At 44.6% G+C, this 19,901-nt stretch overlaps 1 protein-coding gene across 1 annotated transcript in view; it reads left to right on the forward strand.

The window, feature by feature from the left end:
- The window catches only part of GAN (gigaxonin), a 127,518-nt gene that overhangs the window by 53,930 nt on the left and 53,687 nt on the right, over nucleotides 1–19,901 (forward strand). Inside the window, exon 4 of the mRNA XM_030202656.1 lies at nucleotides 12,015–12,232. Coding sequence (XP_030058516.1) covers nucleotides 12,015–12,232 — 218 coding nt within the window. The remainder of the gene's footprint in view (nucleotides 1–12,014; nucleotides 12,233–19,901) is intronic.

Below are 19,901 nucleotides of genomic sequence, written 5' to 3' on the forward strand. Positions count from 1 at the left end.
ATAGTGCTGGGCAGACTTATACAGTCTGTGCCCTGAAGAGCATACGTACAAATCAAAGTAGGGTATACACAAAAAGTAGCACACGTGAGTTGTCTTGTTGGGCAGACTGGATGGACTGTGCAGGTCTTTTTCTGCCGTCATCTACTATGTTACTATGTTAGAACAATAAATGGTCAGAGGAGGAGACGGAGAAAAGGGTAGAATAGTTAGATAGTATAGACCGAAGGTCCAGAAGGAACAATTTGATTAACAAGCCAGAATTTCTTAAACAGAATATGGGGGTTTGGATTTGCTATGGGAAAGCTTTGGGCCCATATATTTATTTATAGTTCATTTGTATCCCACATTTTCCCACACCTGCAGGCGCAATTTGGCTTACAGAAGAATTTAGCAAAGAAATTACAAATTGTGAAGATACAGATAAAGTGAACAAAGGATATACAAGGGGAACAATAACTAACTGCGGAAAACTAGGCAAGAGGGGGAATGCATTGGGGAATATTAGACAGCAGAGTAACTAGGAGAGTACGTATGTTTTCAGCATTTTCTTGAAGAGGGTGTGGTCCATTTGCATTTTGAGGTGCTTCGGCAAAGCATTCCACAATTTTGGGCAACAATAGCGGAAAGAGGAGGAAAAAATCATCTTATATTTGACACCCTTGCAGTTTGGGAAGTGTAATTGAAGATATGACCGTGCAGCAGGCTCAGAATTTCTTAGTGGAAGATCAATCAAAGGCAGTGCTCAAGTACTGTCGTGACGTATAATGGAAGGAGGGGGTAGTTAAAGAAGGGACTGCTGGGATGATCACAAGGGTCGGGGAGAGGAGTGCCCTTTATAGAATAGCGCTAGGTGTGTTTTTTTTTTTTTTAACTGAATCTGGTCCGTACCCCATAATTCTAAATGGTGCGCGCAGCTGCGTGTGAAAATGTGTGCACACTTGTATAGAATACCTCACGCAGGCAACGACATTGTTTTATTGGACCTAAATTGGCACAACTGCCACTAATTGTCAATTGCTCGAACTGGCACTGATTAGCAATTATGTGCATTAGTGAGGTGTAACCCTATTTTATAAAGTTGGCACCTAAATCCAATGGGGGCATACGCATGGGTGCGGTATGGGCAGTCAGGGGTCTGCTTACTATTTTACCGCTCACTTTACAGAATACTGGCAGCGATGCACACAATCGTCGCATTGAGGCACGAGCAGTTATAAGCGCTTATGCCTAACTTCAGGCAGGCCTTTACTAGTATTATATACCAGCTTTGGCACACAGTTTGTTCGTTAGAGAATACTGTTTTAACATTGACTTTATGGACCTCAGAATTGTAGCATCCTGTATAGAATTGCCCCTGTAGAAACAGTTCTTCAGTATAGCAGGGGCGTAGCCAGACAACAGATTTTGGGTGGGCCTAGGGAAGAAGTGGGTGGGCACCAATTGTTCTCCCCCCCCCCCCCCCCCAACTACCACCCAAAAAATATCTCAGCTGGTGTGAAAACGCTTCTTTCCACTATGGCAGTCTGCAGCAGGCAGGTGCCGGTATCATGGAGAGTAGCGTTTTCATTACCATCTGGAGGAAGTCTTCAGCTGGCCGAGCTTGGGATCCCACAGCTACCACTAAACGTGTGCTACTGTTGTCCACCCAGGTCCACCTGTGGCTACGCCAATGGAGTATAGCATCTTGTAAAGCTCGACCTGTTCAGCAAATTTGTAGAATGTGGCTATAACAAGTGTTTGTGCTTTTTGTGCCACGCCTCCAGAGTCTAATCACGGCTGGGCACTACTCACACAAATGCAATCCCCTCGACCCCGGTACCTTAAAAGAACCAGACAACTGGTAGCACTATTTAGACTGCAACAAAGACAAAAAGAGACCAAGGAAGCACTTCCTGGGGTTAACACAGGTTTATTTAATTATCCAGAGATTAGGATAAAAAAATAAGAAAATATTCAAGTATAGTCTAGTATAGAAAAGAGGAGAAAAAACATGAAAGGACAATGGAAATGATCAGGTCAGGCTCTCCATCCCCTGGCATGGGGCAGAGTGCACTAGACACTGACCACTTCTTATCTGGCAAAGACATAATATATAGAACTTTCCCTTACAAGACAAAAAGGGAGCACAAGGGGGAGGGGTTGTCACACCCTCTTAATTAGCATCCCATAGTCAGGCAGGATCTCCTGACAATAAAGAAATATATAGCATCTGTTTCTATTTCCTTTTGAGGATGCATTTAGTCTGCTGTCCAAGAGGTAGATGCACTAAACGTTTTTCATCGTTAAATGAGCCCTCAGGGAAGAATTTCCTATCCTTTCCATGCACTTAAGCCTATTTTCCGACGACAGTAGCAGCTAACGAAAACGGAATGGAGATGAGCAATTAGTGTGAAAACCCCATTGAAACGACATGCACTAACCTTTTCCGATTGCCTTTACGCAGGAAAAAGGCAGGAAAACTAACGAGAGGTCTGGACCTCTCGTTAGGACAGCTCCGTGGCAGGAAAAAGTGTTAAGTGAAAAAATAAACAAACTTTGAGCCAATCCCAGCGCATTAGCAGAGCTAAAAGCGCTGTGATTGGTCCAAAGGACCTCAGAAAACACATAAAAAAAAAAAAAAGGATCGGGAGGGGGCAAGGGCGCTCATCAGGAGCGTCCTGTACGGACGGCCTTGCCCCCCCCCCCCCGCTGCTCCCCACTTTCCGCCGCTCCCCCCACCCCGAAAAAGTAAACTTCTAGAAGCCCCTGCCCCCCTCCCTTCCTCACTACTCTCTCACCTCAGCTCCGCCTCCCGACATCCTCCATCCGTGCCCCGCCCCCTTTTGGGGTCGTCGCCGCCATTCCCCTCCTCCATCGGGCCCCCCTTCCTCTTACCGGGCCCGTGCAGCGCCTCTCTCCTCTGTCCGAAGGCGCTGCACGGGCAAGAAGAAAGCTGAATCAGCTGATGCCTGCCTTCGCGATGGCGCGTCTTTCTTCTGCTGCGCCCGCCCCTGTCTGACGTCAGTAACCTACGTAGGTTACTGACGTCAGACAGGGGCGGGCCCAGGAGGAGAAAGACGCTCTATCGAAGCTAGGCGAAGGCAGGCATCAGCTGATTCAGCTTTCTTCTTGCCCGTGCAGCGCCTTCGGACAGAGGAGAGAGGCGCTGCACGGGCCCGGTAAGAGGAAGGGGGGCCCGATGGAGGAGGGGAATGGCGGCGACGACCCCAAAAGGGGGCGGGGCACGGACGGAGGATGTCGGGAGGCGGAGCTGAGGTGACAGAGTAGTGAGGAAGGGAGGGGGGCAGGGGCTTCTAGAAGTTTGCTTTTTCGGGGTGGGGGGAGCGGCGGAAAGTGTGGGGGGGGGGGCAAGGCCGTCCGTACAGGACGCTCCTGATGAGCGCCCTTGCCCCCTCCCGATCCTTTTTTTATTTTTATTTTGATTTGGGAGCCATGTGCTTGCGATTTGACTGTGTTTTGAACGTTTCTGGCATGCGCAGAGCAGCCAGCATAACGCTTGGCTGCTTTGCGCATGCTTTACGAGCCGATTACCGACGGGGATTGGTGCATCGTTCTTTCCAATACCGCACCAAACTTTTTGGGGCTGTGTTTTTGGAGCATGCTTCGTTATTTTAAATTCGGTAAAGGTTTTAACGTTTCTGATTTTTTTACGTTTGCTTGATGCATCTACCCCCAAGTGTCTTGGACATATATTTTTCAAACCTTTAATTAGTATTTTCTCCTATTCTGAAAGAGGAGAAAAAGGTTAATTATTGTTTTCTTATAGAGTTGTTATAGAGGTGTTAGGTTTCTCTTGTCAATAGAACTATTGCTTTTGACTCCAGGGACCAGGGAGATAGTGTTTGAATTGTTCTAGGCAGAGAAGGAAATAAGATGTTACCTGAGTGTGGTTGTAAAAGGGTAATTCTGTCCTGGATAGTAGCCTTACTTCCAAGCCTGGCCATATTCAAAGGGAGAGATTTTCCCCCTTCTGCAATAATATTTCTTATCCAGTCCTTACTACAGGATTTCTATCTCTCTCTCTCCTCTGTCAGCCCTGCCCCCTACACCTGGAACTTCCTTTGATCTGCATCCTAAAAGTCTCTCAAAGGCTAATACACACATTCATGTGAACAGCAAATGGACAACAAATGGCAGGAGCTCATTGTCTTTCACTTGCTTGGTCAGAGGAAAGTGGGGGAAGAGGTGGGGGTACTTGCTTCACCTGGCCTGCTTAATATCATTGTAATTTACAGAAAAAAGAGAAATTTCCACTTCTCATCGTCTGTACGTTAATTCTTAGATATTAGATACTTAGCAGCACTGAAACTGCTTGGTTCAGGCCTTCATAAGTACAATGTACACCTCCACCAACACAAGCCTCAGGTTTAATTATAGTGGACATGTCTGTAAAATCCTCTCCAACTCTAAATCTCTATATGTAATGCAAAAGCAAGACACCTTTCTAGGAAATCATTGTTGAGCAGCTGTGTCTGTATTAACATTAATTGAGTTATATCCCTGTACATCTAACCTTTCCCCATTCAGCAAATGTCTGGCAGCAGCTAATTACTGGATTTAAAAGAACAGACTGAAGCTCAGTGCTTTTAAAACGTCAGCCTTGTTGTTTATCCTCTTCTTTCAGACTTTTCTCTTCTCCTGTTATGATATCTGTAATCCCCATTAGTTAACATTAAATATCTTTATTTATTTATTTATTTATTTATTTTTGGGGGGGGGGGGGGGGGGGGTTGGATGCATACAAGATGGCCGCTTAACCCCTCAGCTTTGTATTCAGTCAGTTGATAAGAGATGAATGAGTTTTTACAATATAATGCTCCCGTTCCTTTAGAGAGTCGTTTTAGAATATTTAGAGAACCTGCAGATTGTCAGTCTGACTCCTGGAAGCTCAGTGCTGGAGAAGTGTTTTTGGAGTAGGTCAAAAGTGCAGCGTTTCTGCTGCATCCAGGGTGTGCCACGGCTTGGGCGTTGCCATCAGATACCTTTGCAGACACAGAGAGAGCTCTCAGCAGCCGATCTTGGGAGAGCAATATCCTGGGCAGACCCTATAATTTACCTCTTCAAACTTTCTCAGCACCCCACACAATCTTTCATCTTGCTCCTGGAATTTTGATGAGCGGTGCATCAAAAGCCTGCAGCGCTGAATTTTAGAACGGGAGCAGGCCTTGAGCCTCATGGGTCACTAAGATGATCCTCAGATCACACAGTATAATTTACAAATAGCAGCAGGGTTCATTCTCTGTTCTTGCTTGGATGTGTCAGTCAAAATCTAAGGACTGGCCTTTTAGGGTACCCTGTTCATATAGGGCTTTGATGGATGAGTTTCCTGGGATACTTTTGATTTTATACCGTCCTAATCTCTAATGTTATGCCGTTGCACAATTGAGATGCACTGTTATAGGGTGTCAAAACCCAAGTATTCTGAGATTCGCAAAATATAGCAGACAACCCTAAGCATTTATATATCACTACAATGGAAAATCAGCAGCCAGAAGCCAACCCCTCTGAAAGCATGTCTCTTACCAATGCGGACCTTGCTGAGTTAGTAAATCAGGTTAAACTCTCTTTAGGGCAGACGTTCATGCTGTGATTAGTGAATTCAAATTGGACTTCAAAACCCTAGAAGAAAGGATGTCTCAAAATGAAATAAACATGAGTGAACAGGTAGATGCAACCACGTGTTTTGAAGCGAAAAACAAAACCTTGCAGGATCAGTGTAAAGACATTTAGGGAAAATCAACAACAATGGTGCAGTACTACTACTTATCATTTCTATAGCACTACTAGACGTACGCAGCGCTGTACACTTGAACATGAAGAGACAGTCCCTGCTCGACAGAGCTTACAATCTAATCAGGACAGACAAACAGCACGCATAAGGGCTAAGGACAAAGAGTAGCAAGATTCCGGAATCCCAAAGAGAATCAAGATTCCATGTAGAATCCCAAAGAGTAGCAAGATTCCGGAATCCCAAACACTACTACTTCTTATCATTTCTATAGCACTACTAGACGTACGCAGCACTGTACACTTGAACATGAAGAGACAGTCCCTGCTCGACAGAGCTTACAATCTAATTAGGACAGACAAACAGGACAAATAAGAGATAAGGGAATATTAAAGTGAGGATGATAAAATAAGGGTTCTGAACAAGTGAATAAGGGTTAGGAGTCAAAAGCAGCATCAAAAAGGTGGGCTTTTAGCAGTATATACATATTACTGGAATTCCTGAAGGGGAAATATTGCAGACATTTTTCAAATTGTTAGATTTTTCAGGTTTGTGTCCCATATTAAGGGTAAAGAGGTTCAGATAGACTTGGTGCACTGGTGGTCCACATACCGAGCTGATGCTAAAGGCTCAAAACCAAGACCTATTAATGTCTGTTTTCATATGTTGATGGTAAACAGAAATTAATGAGAGCCATACAAAATAAGGAGTCAGTGTTTTCAGACGTTGGAGTACAGGAAAAGCATTCCTAGGCCTTAACACCTTTGAGAGAAGGGGGTATGGTACAGATATGGAGATTCCTGTTTGGTTTAATCTTTTTACCTATCAAGGACAAGCAATACACTTCATAGAAATGGAAAAATGTTTTGATTGGGTCCAAAATCTTGATATTGCTTGTGTCACTCCAAATAAAAAGAATCAGGGCTCAGACAAGATGCTTAGCATCTTGTATACTGCTATTGAATTTATGATGAATCATTTTCATTGTATTGATTAGTGGTCTGTATTGTGTTTTTGTTTTACTGTTATTGTGTTGTTACCCGCCTTGGATATAAGGAAGGATACAAATAAACATAAACATAAGATTCAAAAGCTTCATGACTTTTCAGGACCAGAGTAACCAGCAGTCAAAACCTGATATAGACACAACTGGCTTTTTTTTTGCCTTGTTGAGGATTGTTTATTCTTGCGCAGTATTAACCATATGGACTGGAAGATGAGGTAATTACCATCAGTATCCCTCATGGTAGATGAAAGTCACCAGGGTGTGTGTGGGCAGTGTTTTTTATTTTCTGCCTACTTTCTTTTCCTTTTTAATTAAAAAAAAAAAAAAATTGGGGGGGGGGTGACTTTTTTTTTTTTTTTTGTTACATTTGTACCCTGCGCTTTCCCACTCATGGCAGGCTCAATGCGGCTTACATGGGGCAATGGAGGGTTAAGTGACTTGCCCAGAGTCACAAGGAGGTTCCTGTGCCTGAAGTGGGAATCGAACTCAGTTCCTCAGGACCAAAGTCCACCACCCTAACCACTAGGCCAGTCCTCCACTGTTGCTACTATTTGAGATTCTACATGGAATGTTGCTATTCCACTAGCAACATTCCATGTAGAAGTCGGCCCTTGCAGATCACCAATGTGGCCGCGCAGGCTTCTGCTTCTGTGAGTCTGACGTCCTGCACGTACGTGCAGGACGTCAGACTCACAGAAACAGAAGCCTGCGCAGCCTTCTACATGGAATGTTGGTAGTAGAATAGCAACATTCCATGTAGAATCTTCAATAGTAGCAACATTCCATGTAGAATCTCCAATAGTATCTATTTTATTTTTGTTACAATTGTACCCTGCGCTTTCCCACTCATGACAGGCTCAATGCGGCTTACATGGGGCAATGGAGGGTTAAGTGACTTGCCCAGAATCACAAGGAGCTGCCTGTGCCTGAAGTGGGAATCAAACTCAGTTCCTCAGTTCCCCAGGACCAAAGTCCACCACCCTAACCACTAGGCCACTCCTCCACCTTTTTATAGTTCTAGTGGGGAATGTTAGGGTGCAGTTTTTTGGGGAGGAGAGAGATAAATTTACTGCTAAAAATTGAAATATTTTTGGAAGATTCCCTTCTCTTTACTATAGAAACAAGGCATTCCTGTAAGTGGGCAGAAGCAGTGTGATACTTGAAGATTAGTTACTTTAGTGAAGGAAAAGGAGGAGTGGCCTAGTGGTTAGGGTGGTGGACTTTGGTCCTGGGAAACTGAGGAACTGAGTTTGATTCCCACTTCAGGCACAGGCAGCTCCTTGTGACTCTGGGCAAGTCACTTAACCCTTCATTGCCCCATGTAAGCCGCATTGAGCCTGCCATGAGTGGGAAAGTGCGGGGTACAAATGTAAAAAAAAAAAAAAAATACTCTGAGCTTAATGTGTGCCGGAATAGGGTGGAACAGTGTTCCGGCGCTTTTTTGTAACTGGAAGTGACATCATCACAATCATCACACCATCCTTCCTGTCCGCCGCTCGGTCCAACTTTTCTCCCTCCTGTCTTAGCCCCCACCCCCAGCTAGTAACCCAATATCTTCCCTTACCTCTTAACACCTCAGGGTATACCTTTTTAAAAAGTGTTTTTTGTTGGTGGAGGCAGCCGGCAGTGAACAGCAATTCAGACGGGCGGGCTGTTCGCGTCCACCACAGAGGCTTCTCTCTGATGTGCTTCCTGTTTCCGCAGAGGCAGGAAGTATCAGAGAGAAGGTTCTGTGGTGGGCGTGAACAACCCATCTGAATTGCTGTTTACTGCCGGCTGCCTCCAGCAACCGAAGACCACTTTAAAAAGGTACACAGAGGAGCACAGAGCGACAAGAGGAGAAGCTTGATTGCTGGCTGGGGGGAGGGAAAGGGAAGGAAAATATTCAGGTCCATGGAGGGGGGGGGGGGGGGGGAGAAAAATGGTAGTCCATGGAGAAGGGAAAGAAAAAAAATGGTTATCCATGGAGGGGGGGAGGCCTGGCCATGTGGGGGGGGGGGGGAGAAATGCTGGACAGGGAGTAGAGAGGAAAATGGGAGACAAGGGAAGGGAGGAGACAGAGGAGTTGCTGAATATGGTGGGAAAGAAAAGGAATGGGAGGGAGAGATTCTGACTGGGGAAACCAGAAAGGGATAGAGAGGAGGATGCTGATTATGGGGGCAAAAGGGGAGAAGCTGCACTGTTGGGAAGGGAGGGAAAAGGAAATTCTAGGCTACAAATGGGGGGGGGGGGATGGAAGGTATTTGGCTACAAGAGTGGGGAGAGGAGCGAGAGAAGATGTTAGGCTATAAGGGTGGGGGTTGGAGAGGGGGAGACCAGATGCTATGCAGTGGAGAGAAGGATAAAGAAAGGAAATGCTGAGTTATAAAAGTGGAGGAAGGGAAGATCTGCGACCATGTGGAATTATGGGGGGAAAACCCATAGGGGGTTGTCAAGGAGATTAGATGAGAGAGCTAGGGATTCAGAAATAAAGATGGAAAGTTGATAAGGAGGTGGTAGAGAACTGGAGGGTGAAATTTGGACAAATTCAGAAAAGAAATGGGGGAAGATCAAGAAGAAAACAGACAAAGAGAGAAACTCACTAGGACCAACATGATTACAGAAATAAAATACCCAGACAAAGGTAGAAAAAAATGTTTTTATTCTGAATTTATGAACTGGAATACATTAGTTTTGTGGAAATGTGCATTGTGGATGTCTTTGTATTGTGTTAAAAATGAGAGTAAATGAATTTGATTTTCGTTCTCCAGTGTTGTGGTACATGCCGAGTTTGTATTCTTGGGGTTACTTGTTCAATTTTTGTTTTCATATTTGAATTTGATGAAGGCCTATTTATGCAGAAGTGCCAGCGTTTCAAAATGAGTGGGGGTGCCACACAGTAGCCCCTCCCTGGACAAAAAATAGTTTCTTCAAAATTGGGAGTGCTCAGCACCCACTGGGTCCAAAGAACTGGTTCCTATGTAGCTATGTTTTGGCTGTGACCAAGGTGCGGTATTCTGTTTGCATAGTTTGTGTAGAGATCTGTAGCAGTCCCTCTTACTCACTCTCTTTGACCAGTAGTAGGTGTATTGATGTTCTCGTGGAGAGGGTGGTCCGATGCCTGGAATGCCCTTCCGAGGGTGGCGGTGATGGAGACGAAAACAGTGACTGAATTTAAAAAGGCATGGGATGAACACAGAGGATCTCTAATTAGAAAATGGGTGGTATAAAAAAACCCAAAAAAAAAAACCCCTTAAATGGCTGTGTGTGTGTTGTGTCAAGTGCCATATAGATAGTGACTCCGGCAGTGAAGAACTTAGTCGCATAAGCACCTACGCACACCAATTCTGAGTTACCGCCCGGCTACTGCGTGATCCTTGGGGTAATTTCATGTTTGGCACGTCTGCTATGCGCGTCTGAAAAATATATTTTTATTTTCTGTCGCGTGACAGCTACGCGTGCCAAGTGGCATTTGATGCGCATAGGCATTACTGCCCTGCTATTGCGTGAGTCTTTACCGCTAGGTGAATGGCTGATGGTAAGGTCTCAGACCCAAAATGGTTGCACGTCCATTTTCGGCAAAAATTTTAAAAAGGCCTTTTTTACAGGTACTCTGAAAAAGATTCTGCGCATAGCCAAAACCTGTGCCTACACTACCCCAGGCCATTTTTCAGCGCACCTTAGTAAAAGGATCCCTGAGGTTGTTGCCTGGCAGACTTGTATTGTCTGTGTCTTGTATGTGGCAGTCTGTTTAGAATGGGCTGGAGAGGACATTGACAGCAACTTCAGTAGCTGGAACGTGAGGACAGTGCCGGGCAGACTTTTACGGTCTGTGTCCCGCAAATGAGAAGACAGATTCTAATAGGCTGGAGTGGACTTAGACAGCAACTCCAGTAGTTGGAATGTAAGGATAGTGCCGGGCGGACTTCTACGGTCCGTGTCCCAGAAATGCCAAAGAAAGACCATGTGAAGTATTTTATCACCTTCGTTGTTGGTTTAATTATGAATTGATCATGTTGGGTAAACTGGATGAACCATTCATGTCTTTATCTGCTGTTATTTACTATGGGCTCCTTTTACCATGCTGTGGCAAAAGGGGGCCTGTGCCGGCGTAGGTGCGTGCTTTTGATGCGTGCAGTCGAGTAAAAGGTAGGTCTTTCTTTTCTGCAGGAAATGCACTAGCCACGCGGCCATTTCAGGGGGGGGGGCCCTTAACCGTCACCTATTGAGGTGACGGTAAGGGCTCCTGTTCTAACCTGGCGGTAACCGGGGCAGCGCACGGCACTGCCCAATTACCACCGGGTACACACCAGCGCTACAAAAATATGTGCAGATATGTGCAGGACGTCAGACTCACAGAAACAGAAGCCTGCGCGGCCGCATTGCTGATCTGCAAGGGCAGGCTTCTACATGGAATGTTGCTAGTGGAGGAGTAGCCTAGTGGTTAGTGCAGTGGACTTTGATCCTGGGGAACTGAGTTCAATTCCCACTGCAGCTCCTTGTGACTCTGGGCAAGTCACTTAACCCTCCATTGCCCCAGGTAGAAAAATAAATACCTGAATATATGTAAACCGCTTTGAATATAGTTGCAAAAACCTCAGAAAGGCGGTATATCAAGTCCAATTTCCCTTTCCCTATTTGAGATTCCACATGGAATGTTGCTACTATTTCAGATTCTACATGGAATGTTGGTACTATTTGAGATTCTGTTGCTACTATTTGAGATTCTATACAGAATGTTGCTAGTGGAGGAGTGGCCTAGTGGTTAGAGCACCACTCTTGCAATCCAGAGGTGGCCAGTTCAAATCCCACTGCTGCACCTTGTGATCTTGGGCAAGTCACTTAACCCTCCATTGCCTCAGGTACAAACTTAGATTGTGAGCCCTCCTGGGATAGAGAAATATCCAGAGTACCTGAGTGTAACTCACCTTGAGCTACTACTACTGAAAAAGGTGTGAACAAAATCTAAATAAATAAATAAATGACAGCGTGCTGGGGGTGGGAACTACCGCCGGGCTGCTGCGGTATCCCAGGGGTAGTTCCTTTTTAGAGAGCAGTAAGCCTGCATTGGGCTTACCGCCGCTTTGTAAAAGGGGCCCCAAGTTACTATTCTGCTCACCACCAGTACAGGAAACTTGGTGCCTATATTCTGCCCTGTTTATCAATTTTGCTTACTACTGTGGGTGTTGCTTTCTAGAATCCACTTGTTTGATATGAACTGGTGGTTCGTCACCTTGGGCAAAACTGATCGTGCTGTTATGTTTTAACCTTTTTCCTTTGCGTTTCTTTCCGACTCATTAGGTGTACATGAAGGATGTTGCGTCGACCTTGTGGGTAACTGGCTTAGACTCCAGCTATTTACGAGAGCAGATGATGAGTGAGCCACTGGCACGGGAGATAGTCAAGGAATGCAGCAACATCCCACTCAGTCAGCCACAACAGGGCGAGGCACTGCTAGCTTCTTTTAAACCTCGAGGCTACTCTGAGTGCATTGTGACTGTGGGTGGTGAAGAGAGAGCGTAAGTGGAACTTACTCTTTTCATATTAAACAACTTGATTTTGTCTCTCTCACCCGTTTTGTTCCCTCTTTTACCATACATCTTTCAACACCTCACCTTCTCACTCTAGATGGCTTTTCTGGGCAACTGTGGGGGAGCTTTGAAAGCCTGAGGGAGAAGGTCCTCCCCACCCCACTCACAGGCATCTTCTAGACTACTTGACCAACAGGAGCCATTTTCCTTCATTCCGTAGAACAGAATGTGCCCCCCTCCTCAGCAGGCCCAGGCTCAATGAACACTGACAAAGAAGATGTCTGAGCTCCGTGGCTAGTCCTCACAATAAAAACGTAGTTTTTAAAAGTATGGGTTAGATTTTACTTAAGTGCATTGCTGTGTTATTGCCTGCTATTGCAGTTGGGGGGGAAACTCTTTAATGCTGCGCACTGAAAGCCCAGATATCATTATTTATTACTTTTTTCTTTGGACATGCACACAAGAATCTGCACTTTACTGCTGAACTTTTGTGCGCATGTGTCCTACAGCCATCCCCTTACTAATGTGGAAGTTCTGCATGTATAAAATTTGCTTAACATTAGCTTCCTGCATGGCGCAGTTTAAGCTTGGTTCTGCTGTGTGGTTTTCTGCATCAACCCTGATGTGAGAGCCTGTGTGGTACTGTTAAACTTCATTTCTCACATCCTGATTGTCTATCCTCGGTGAGCCAAAAAAAAGTTTAATAAATGGTTTTATGTAGTCCTGTATGAGCTCAGCATATTTCAAAAAAATACTAGGAGTCTGATACACAATGAAGCTACTAAGTAGTAAATTTAAAACAAACCAGAGAAAATATTTCTTCACTCAATGTGTAATTAAATTCTGGAATTTGTTGCCAGAGAATGTGGTAAAAGCAGTTAGCTTAGCAGGGTTTAAAAAAGGTTTGGATAATTTCTTAGAAGAAAAGTCTATAAGCAATTATTAAAATGGACTTAGGGAAAATCCACGTCTTATTTCTAGAATAAGCAGATTAAAATCTGTTTTACTGTTTTGGGATCTTGCCAGGTACTTGTGACCTGGATTGGCCACTGTTGGAAACAGGATATTGGACTTGAAGAACCTTCCCAGTATGGCAACGCTTATGTTCTATCTGTTCAGAGATAAGCCTAACTGTGCAGATTCAGAAAAATTACAAATTAGACCCATCTTTCCTGAGGCTGGTGTTTAAAATTCAGAAGTGTTAGCTTAACATATATTCACTGAATCCCGTAAACACGCATATGGAAGACCTGGTTGCTTCAAAATAAGTTGTGTTGTATTCAGTAACTTACTTTTGAGTTTTTATGACAGGGCACATAGGATAATAGGCACCGGTCCAAAAGAAATGTTGATTAAACATTAGAATCCTCAAGCACTGGGCAGTGTGGTTGAAAATAATATCAAAAGGATGAACTCATTCATTCCCAATATTTTTAAGATGTAGGAGAAAAGCCACACTAATGAGCTATCTTGGATTCTAACCAGGAAAGCCATTTGTCTTAATGACCACATAGTCAACTTTAACAGGAGCGTTCTCCATCGTTTTAGTAAGTAATTGGATTTCTGTAACATGAGCTTTTCAGAATTAATGTAGCCTCCTGCACATCCAGTCTCTCGACTGGGCCTAGGAGAAAAAGTAAGAATGTTTGTCTCCTAAATCCCTCCCAGGACTACATCAGATGATAGCTGTGTCCCAACTTGAATCAAAATTCTGACGTCAGCTTTCTTTTGGTTGTGTGAAAGCATGTGTACCTTGCACACAAAAAAAATGATCTGTGTAGGTTTTGTGGGTTCTGCCAGGTCTTTGTCAGAGTGCCAACATTACATGTACTAAACTGTGCTTGCATGTAATAGGAAGCAGACAGCTGGAAAAACAATTGATGGTATACAATCAGAGCATTTGCCTGCGTATCTCTGATAAACCTGATGTTATCCTCTTCCAGGCATATGGCCAGTGGCGTACCAAGGTGGGGGCGGTCCGCCCCGGGTGCACGCCGTTGGGGGGGTGCCGCGGCGCGCGCCTGCTCCTCCGAGTTTGCTAAACTTCGTTCGTTCGCTGCAGCTCCCTCTGCACCAGGAAGTAACCTGTTCCAGGGCAGAGGGAGCTGCAGCGAACGAATGAAGTTTAGCGAACTCGGAGGAGCAGGCGCGCGCCGCGGCACCCCCCCCCCCCCCCCCAGCGGTGTGCACCCAGGGGAGGGGGGGGGTCATTTCGCCGGAGGGGGGGATGTGTCATCTAGCAGGGGGGGGGGGGGGGGGCGCATCGGCGCTCCGCCCCGGGTGCCATCCAGGCCAGGAACGCCACTGCATATGGCTCAGCTTTCTCCTTTCATTCTATACCTCCATGGGCTCTGCTACACAGACAGCTACTTTAAATCTTTCTAGCGGATAACTGGGCTGCTTTGTTTTGATTTCTGAAAGCGGTCTATGATTTTCTGTTACCGTTTTGGTGGGAGCTGATAATCAAGTTTGGAAGGTTTTAGTTATTTTATTTCATATGAAGATACTTTGGGTTCATCGTATGGTACACTTTTTTCACCAGTGCACACAGCAGTTTCCTGCCATATTGATTTCGCACTACTGTAATTTCTTCTGAAATTTTGAGACTATGGTGTCCCATTCTACCCCCCATGCTCCTGGGAGTAACCATGATCAGAAGAGTGGCACAAATGACCTCATGTAGAAAAGGATCTGATTGGCCCTTACAGATATACAAATGTGTGGTCTTTTATGATGTCATAGCCAGCGTGGACCAATTAGGAATTTCTGACACTAACATGACCACTTTCAGGCTGCAGGGCTGTAATACTTTTTGTTTTGTGATTAATTTTGAAGTTTTCTGTGTGCAGCTTGTGATGCTACAGTATATGTCGGAGGTACATCCAGTTTGTGCTCTCTTACAGAATATTCCAGGTGTGGAAAAGAAAATAGTCAAATTTTGTCTGCAAACTCTTTTTATGGGTCATCAGTGTTGCACTTTTGATTCCAGGAAATGCTGCAGGTAGTGTTGGGAAGCAGAAAGCAGTCCTGCTGGACCACTACAAAGAGTGATTTATTTATTTGTTACATTTGTATCCCACATTTTCCCACCAATTTGCAGGCTCAATGTGGCTTACATTGTTCCGTCATGGCAATCACCATTCCAGAGTAAAAGATACGATTAGTATTACATAAAGAACATGGGTGACATAATAGAATTAAGCAAACAGTATGAAGAGGTCACATTCGGAATAACAGATAAAGCGTTAATGCGTTACAGTTCTTAAGATGGATTGTTGTAGTATGCTTTGTTGAAGAGATAAGATGCAAAAAAAAAAAATCAGTTAAAAGAAAACCTGCAGACTAGCTGGGTCCAGATGATTTTTTTCTGTGAATAATCTGTTTCAAGCTGAGGCTACTAAGGTCATGAAAAGTTGCATTTTTAGTGGAGAGGGATGACCTTGGCCACATTTCCTTTTGCACTTTTGGGCTTCCAGCTCAATCAGAAACAGTCTGTACAATCTCTTGAGATAGCGCTTTTTCAAGTGCCATTGTTCCTGACATTTATCTAAGCTCTTACATTACGCCTTGCATTTACAGTGATTTATGTCCCATAGATGAGGACCCTACTACTACTTAACATTTCTAAAGCGCTACCAGGGTCACGCAGTGCTGTACAATTTAACAAGGAAGGATAGTCCCTGCTCAAAGGAGCTTACAATCTAAAGGACAAAGTATGCAGTCTATCAAATTGGGGCAGTCTAGGTTTCCTGAATAGAGGTAAATGGTTATGTACCGAAAGCTAGATTGAAGAGGTGGGCTTTGAGCAAGGATTTGAAGATGGGCAGGGAGGGGAGCTTGGCGTATGAGCTCGGGAAGTTTATTCCAAGCATAGGGTGAGGCGAGGCAGAAAGGGTGGAGCCTGGAGTTGGCGGTGGTGGAGAAGGGTACTGATAGGAGGGATTTGTCCTGTGAGCAGAGGTTACGGGTAGGAGCGTAAGATGAGGGTAGAGAGGTAATGAGGGGCTGCAGATTGAGTGTATTTGTAGGTTGGTAGGAGAAGCTTGAACTGTATGCGGTATCTGATCGGGAGTCAGTGAAGTGACTTGAGGAGAGGGGTGATATGAGTATATCGGTCCCGGCGGAAGATAAGACGTGCAGCAGTGTTCTGAATGGATTGAAGGGGGGATAGATGGTTAAGTGGGAGGCCAGTGAGGAGTAGGTTGCAGTAGTCAAGGCGAGAGGTAATGAGGGAGTGGATGAGAGTTCAGGTGGTGTGCTCAGAGAGGAAAGGGCGAATTTTGCTGATGTTATAGAGAAAGAAGCGACAGGTCTTGGCTATCTGCTGGATATGCACAGAAAAGGAGAGGGAGGAGTCAAAGATGACTCCGAGGTTGCGGGCAGATGAGACGGGGAGGATGAGGGTGTTATCGACTGAAATAGAGTGTGGAGGGAGAGGAGAAGTGGGTTTGGGTGGAAAGACAATGAGCTCAGTCTTGGCCATGTTCAGTTTCAGGTGGCGGTTGGACATCCATGCAGCAATGTCAGATAGGCAGGCCGATACTTTGGCCTGGGTTCCGCAGTGATGTCTGGTGTGGAGAGATAAAGCTGGGTATCATCAGCATAAAGATGATATTGGAAACCATGAGATGAGATCAGTGAGCCCAGGGAAGAGGTGTAGATTGAAAAAAGAAGGGGTCCAAGGACAGATCCTTGAGGAACACCAACAGAGAGCGGGATGGGGGTGGAGGAAGATCCATGAGAATGTACTCTGAAGGTATGGTGGGAGAGATAAGAGGAGAACCAGGAGAGGACAGAGCAGCGGCTGTGACCCCCTGATGAAAGCAGAATTGCCGAAGCACAGACTGTGTTGGGTCAACATGTCAACTTGTTTTTGGTTTCTTGGCCAATAAGCTTCTGTATTTTTCCAGAGCATATAGTGTGGGGTTTCTTCCACTTTTGTGTTGCTGTTGGTTTATTCTATAGAAGATTTTTCTTTCTTTTGGATGAGTCATTTCCAGTTACTGGAAGAATTGTTCCCCACTTTAAACCTTTAAGTGTCACTTCTCAGGAGCTGACCATAGCTACAGATTTGTTAGCAACATTGGAATGCACCCTTTAGGCGAACTTCTATGGTCCTCAGTTTACAAGATCCGTTTGGGTTCAATACATTCATAAACCAGCACTTAAAACGCTTATCTTGAGAAACATTGAAGTCTCCATGTTGCAAAGACTGGGATGTGCACATGTTAGACCCAAGTGTGCAAATGGCAAGGGGTGTGGCCTGGGCAGGTCAAGGGTGTGGCAACTTCATAGACATTCAGTCCCTATTTCGGAAGGGGATTAAAGAGGAGATTCTATATATGACACCTAAAAAATCGGCAAGGAAATTGGTGCCGACTAAGCGTATTCTGTAATCGGCACCTAGATTTAGGCTTAAGACGGATTTGAGTATGTAAGCTGTTGAAGTATTTCAATAGGACGGGCGGTTATCATGCATCGGTAAACAAGCTGTAGAATCTCTTGCTTCTATTTGGCCAGTGACAAACCAACCTGTATTGGGAACTTTTTTCAAATCACTCAAGACTCCTGAGGCAGGCCTGTGGCCGAAACACAGTACTGTGTTGAGTCTACAATAAAGTTTGTTCCTTTATATACCACCACAGTCTCAGCGTCCTGGAGTCATTGGTCCACTTCCCACTTTTTCTTTTTATCTGTATCTTTACCTCGTGGGATTTTGTGTTCATCCACTTAGGTGGATAGCTTACCCCGCTAGTTGATATTTAAGCACTGATAATCTGCGTGCATCTATTTCCACCATCTCGGCACGTAGATTTAGGCGCACTGGGCTATATTCTGTAAATAGGTGCCTAAAGTTTGTAAAGCCCATGAAATTCCCATTTCCCCACACATAACCACGCCCCGTTTTGCCCCCACATGTTAGAAGTTCAGCGCATATCGTTACAGAATATATGCTTAACAGGTTGTGCGCCTAAATTCTAATGTGGCAATTAGTGCTGTTATTAGCACTCATCTTGTTCAGCCAATTAAGTTACGGGTGGTGTTATAGAATCCGCGCTGATTTCGGCGCCTAAATCTAAGCGCACTATATAGAATCCGAGGGTAAACGTCTAAGTCCTAAAAGAATGACATTGTGAATTATACCTGCTACCAAGCATGCTTAGTGACCAGGTACTGTTGAGCAGCGCTCTACTGGAGGGATTGGGAGGGGGGTGCCTCCTTGATCCCTCAGTGGATTTTGGCACTACAGATGCCAAACTGACAAAACCTGGTCACTGTTGAAAGCATCAGGAACATAACCGGTTATCTTTGCAGTCTTACAAACATAATTGGTTATATGGCAGCTTATTAAACATCTATCTTCTATATGGTTTTTAATTGATGTTTTTATGCTGCATGTACCCGTATGTTAGAACGGGCTCTACATCGGCAGATTTTGTTCTGTAATACAGGTGAAAATTAAGGTACACTAACCTGCACGTCTCAATTCCTACTTCTGTGACCCATCGAAAATGATAGTGCACATCTGTTGGGCCCAATATTAAGTGACTCTAACCAGAGAGTGTCCTGAATGTTCCCTCTGACCACTTCAGTACTATCTATACTGGACTAGACCGGTCAGTGGATGCAGCTTGGGCAGAACTGGGGATTATGTAGATGGCATTTATTTATTTATTTATTTATTTATATCCCACAATTCCCCACCCATTAGCAGGCTCAATGTGGCTTACATAATACCGTCAATGCGATCGCCAGGTCCAGTAGATATTAAACAAATACAGTTTAAAATGAGGAAGGTTAGGGTATACAAGTACAACAAGGGTCAAGGAACTAGGGAATATACAATGTCCATTTCAGTGTGAGGTTTTGATGCATTACGGAGTTAAGGCATTTAAGTTGGATCAGTAGAGTAGGCCTTGCAAACCAGGATTTTAATGATCGCCTGAAGTTTAGATGGTCATGGATCGTTTTCACACTCTTTGGTAGTGCATTCCACATTTGTGTACCTAAGTAGGAGAAATTGGATGCATAGGTTATTCAGATTTCTAACCAGATAACGTTAGGCTTATTATCAGCTCCTGGACATTTTAGCGCCGTTATCTGGATACTGTCTAGCGCTGAATATCTGGGAATCGGTGCTAATTGGCAAGGCTTTCTGGTTAACAATGATATTCAGAACACTAACCAGATAAAATTGGGATAGCCTTTTTGTTTTGTCTAATTAGCACAATGGATTACCTCTGGGTCCTCCCAAGCTGCACCCTGGCACTGTCCAGATTGTGTGCTTGCCTAGTTAACGGCATCCGCTAACTGGATAAGTGCATTTGAATATCAGCCAGGTTGTTCTTGTGATGGGTTCCAGATGCACATATGCCAGGAAATTCCACCCCCATGGACTGACTGCCATGATGTACCACATGAAAAGTTAATTCTGTGGTGTTTTTGCTTGACATACCTGGTACAGTATATTGATAGAATTAAAACCATTTTACGTCCTTGTGTTTGCTTTCTTAGGTTCCTCATTTTTTCACTGTTGTCTTGCCATTTTTTTTTGTCACCTATAGTAGTCCAAACCTTTGTGTTTATCTCTCCCAGTTGTTTTGGTGTTGCTCAGTTTTCAGAAAGTGGGCAGAAACAGGTTAAACTTGAAATTTCT

Source organism: Microcaecilia unicolor, chromosome 5 (assembly GCF_901765095.1).
Source record: "Microcaecilia unicolor chromosome 5, aMicUni1.1, whole genome shotgun sequence".
Lineage (NCBI taxonomy): Eukaryota > Metazoa > Chordata > Amphibia > Gymnophiona > Siphonopidae > Microcaecilia > Microcaecilia unicolor.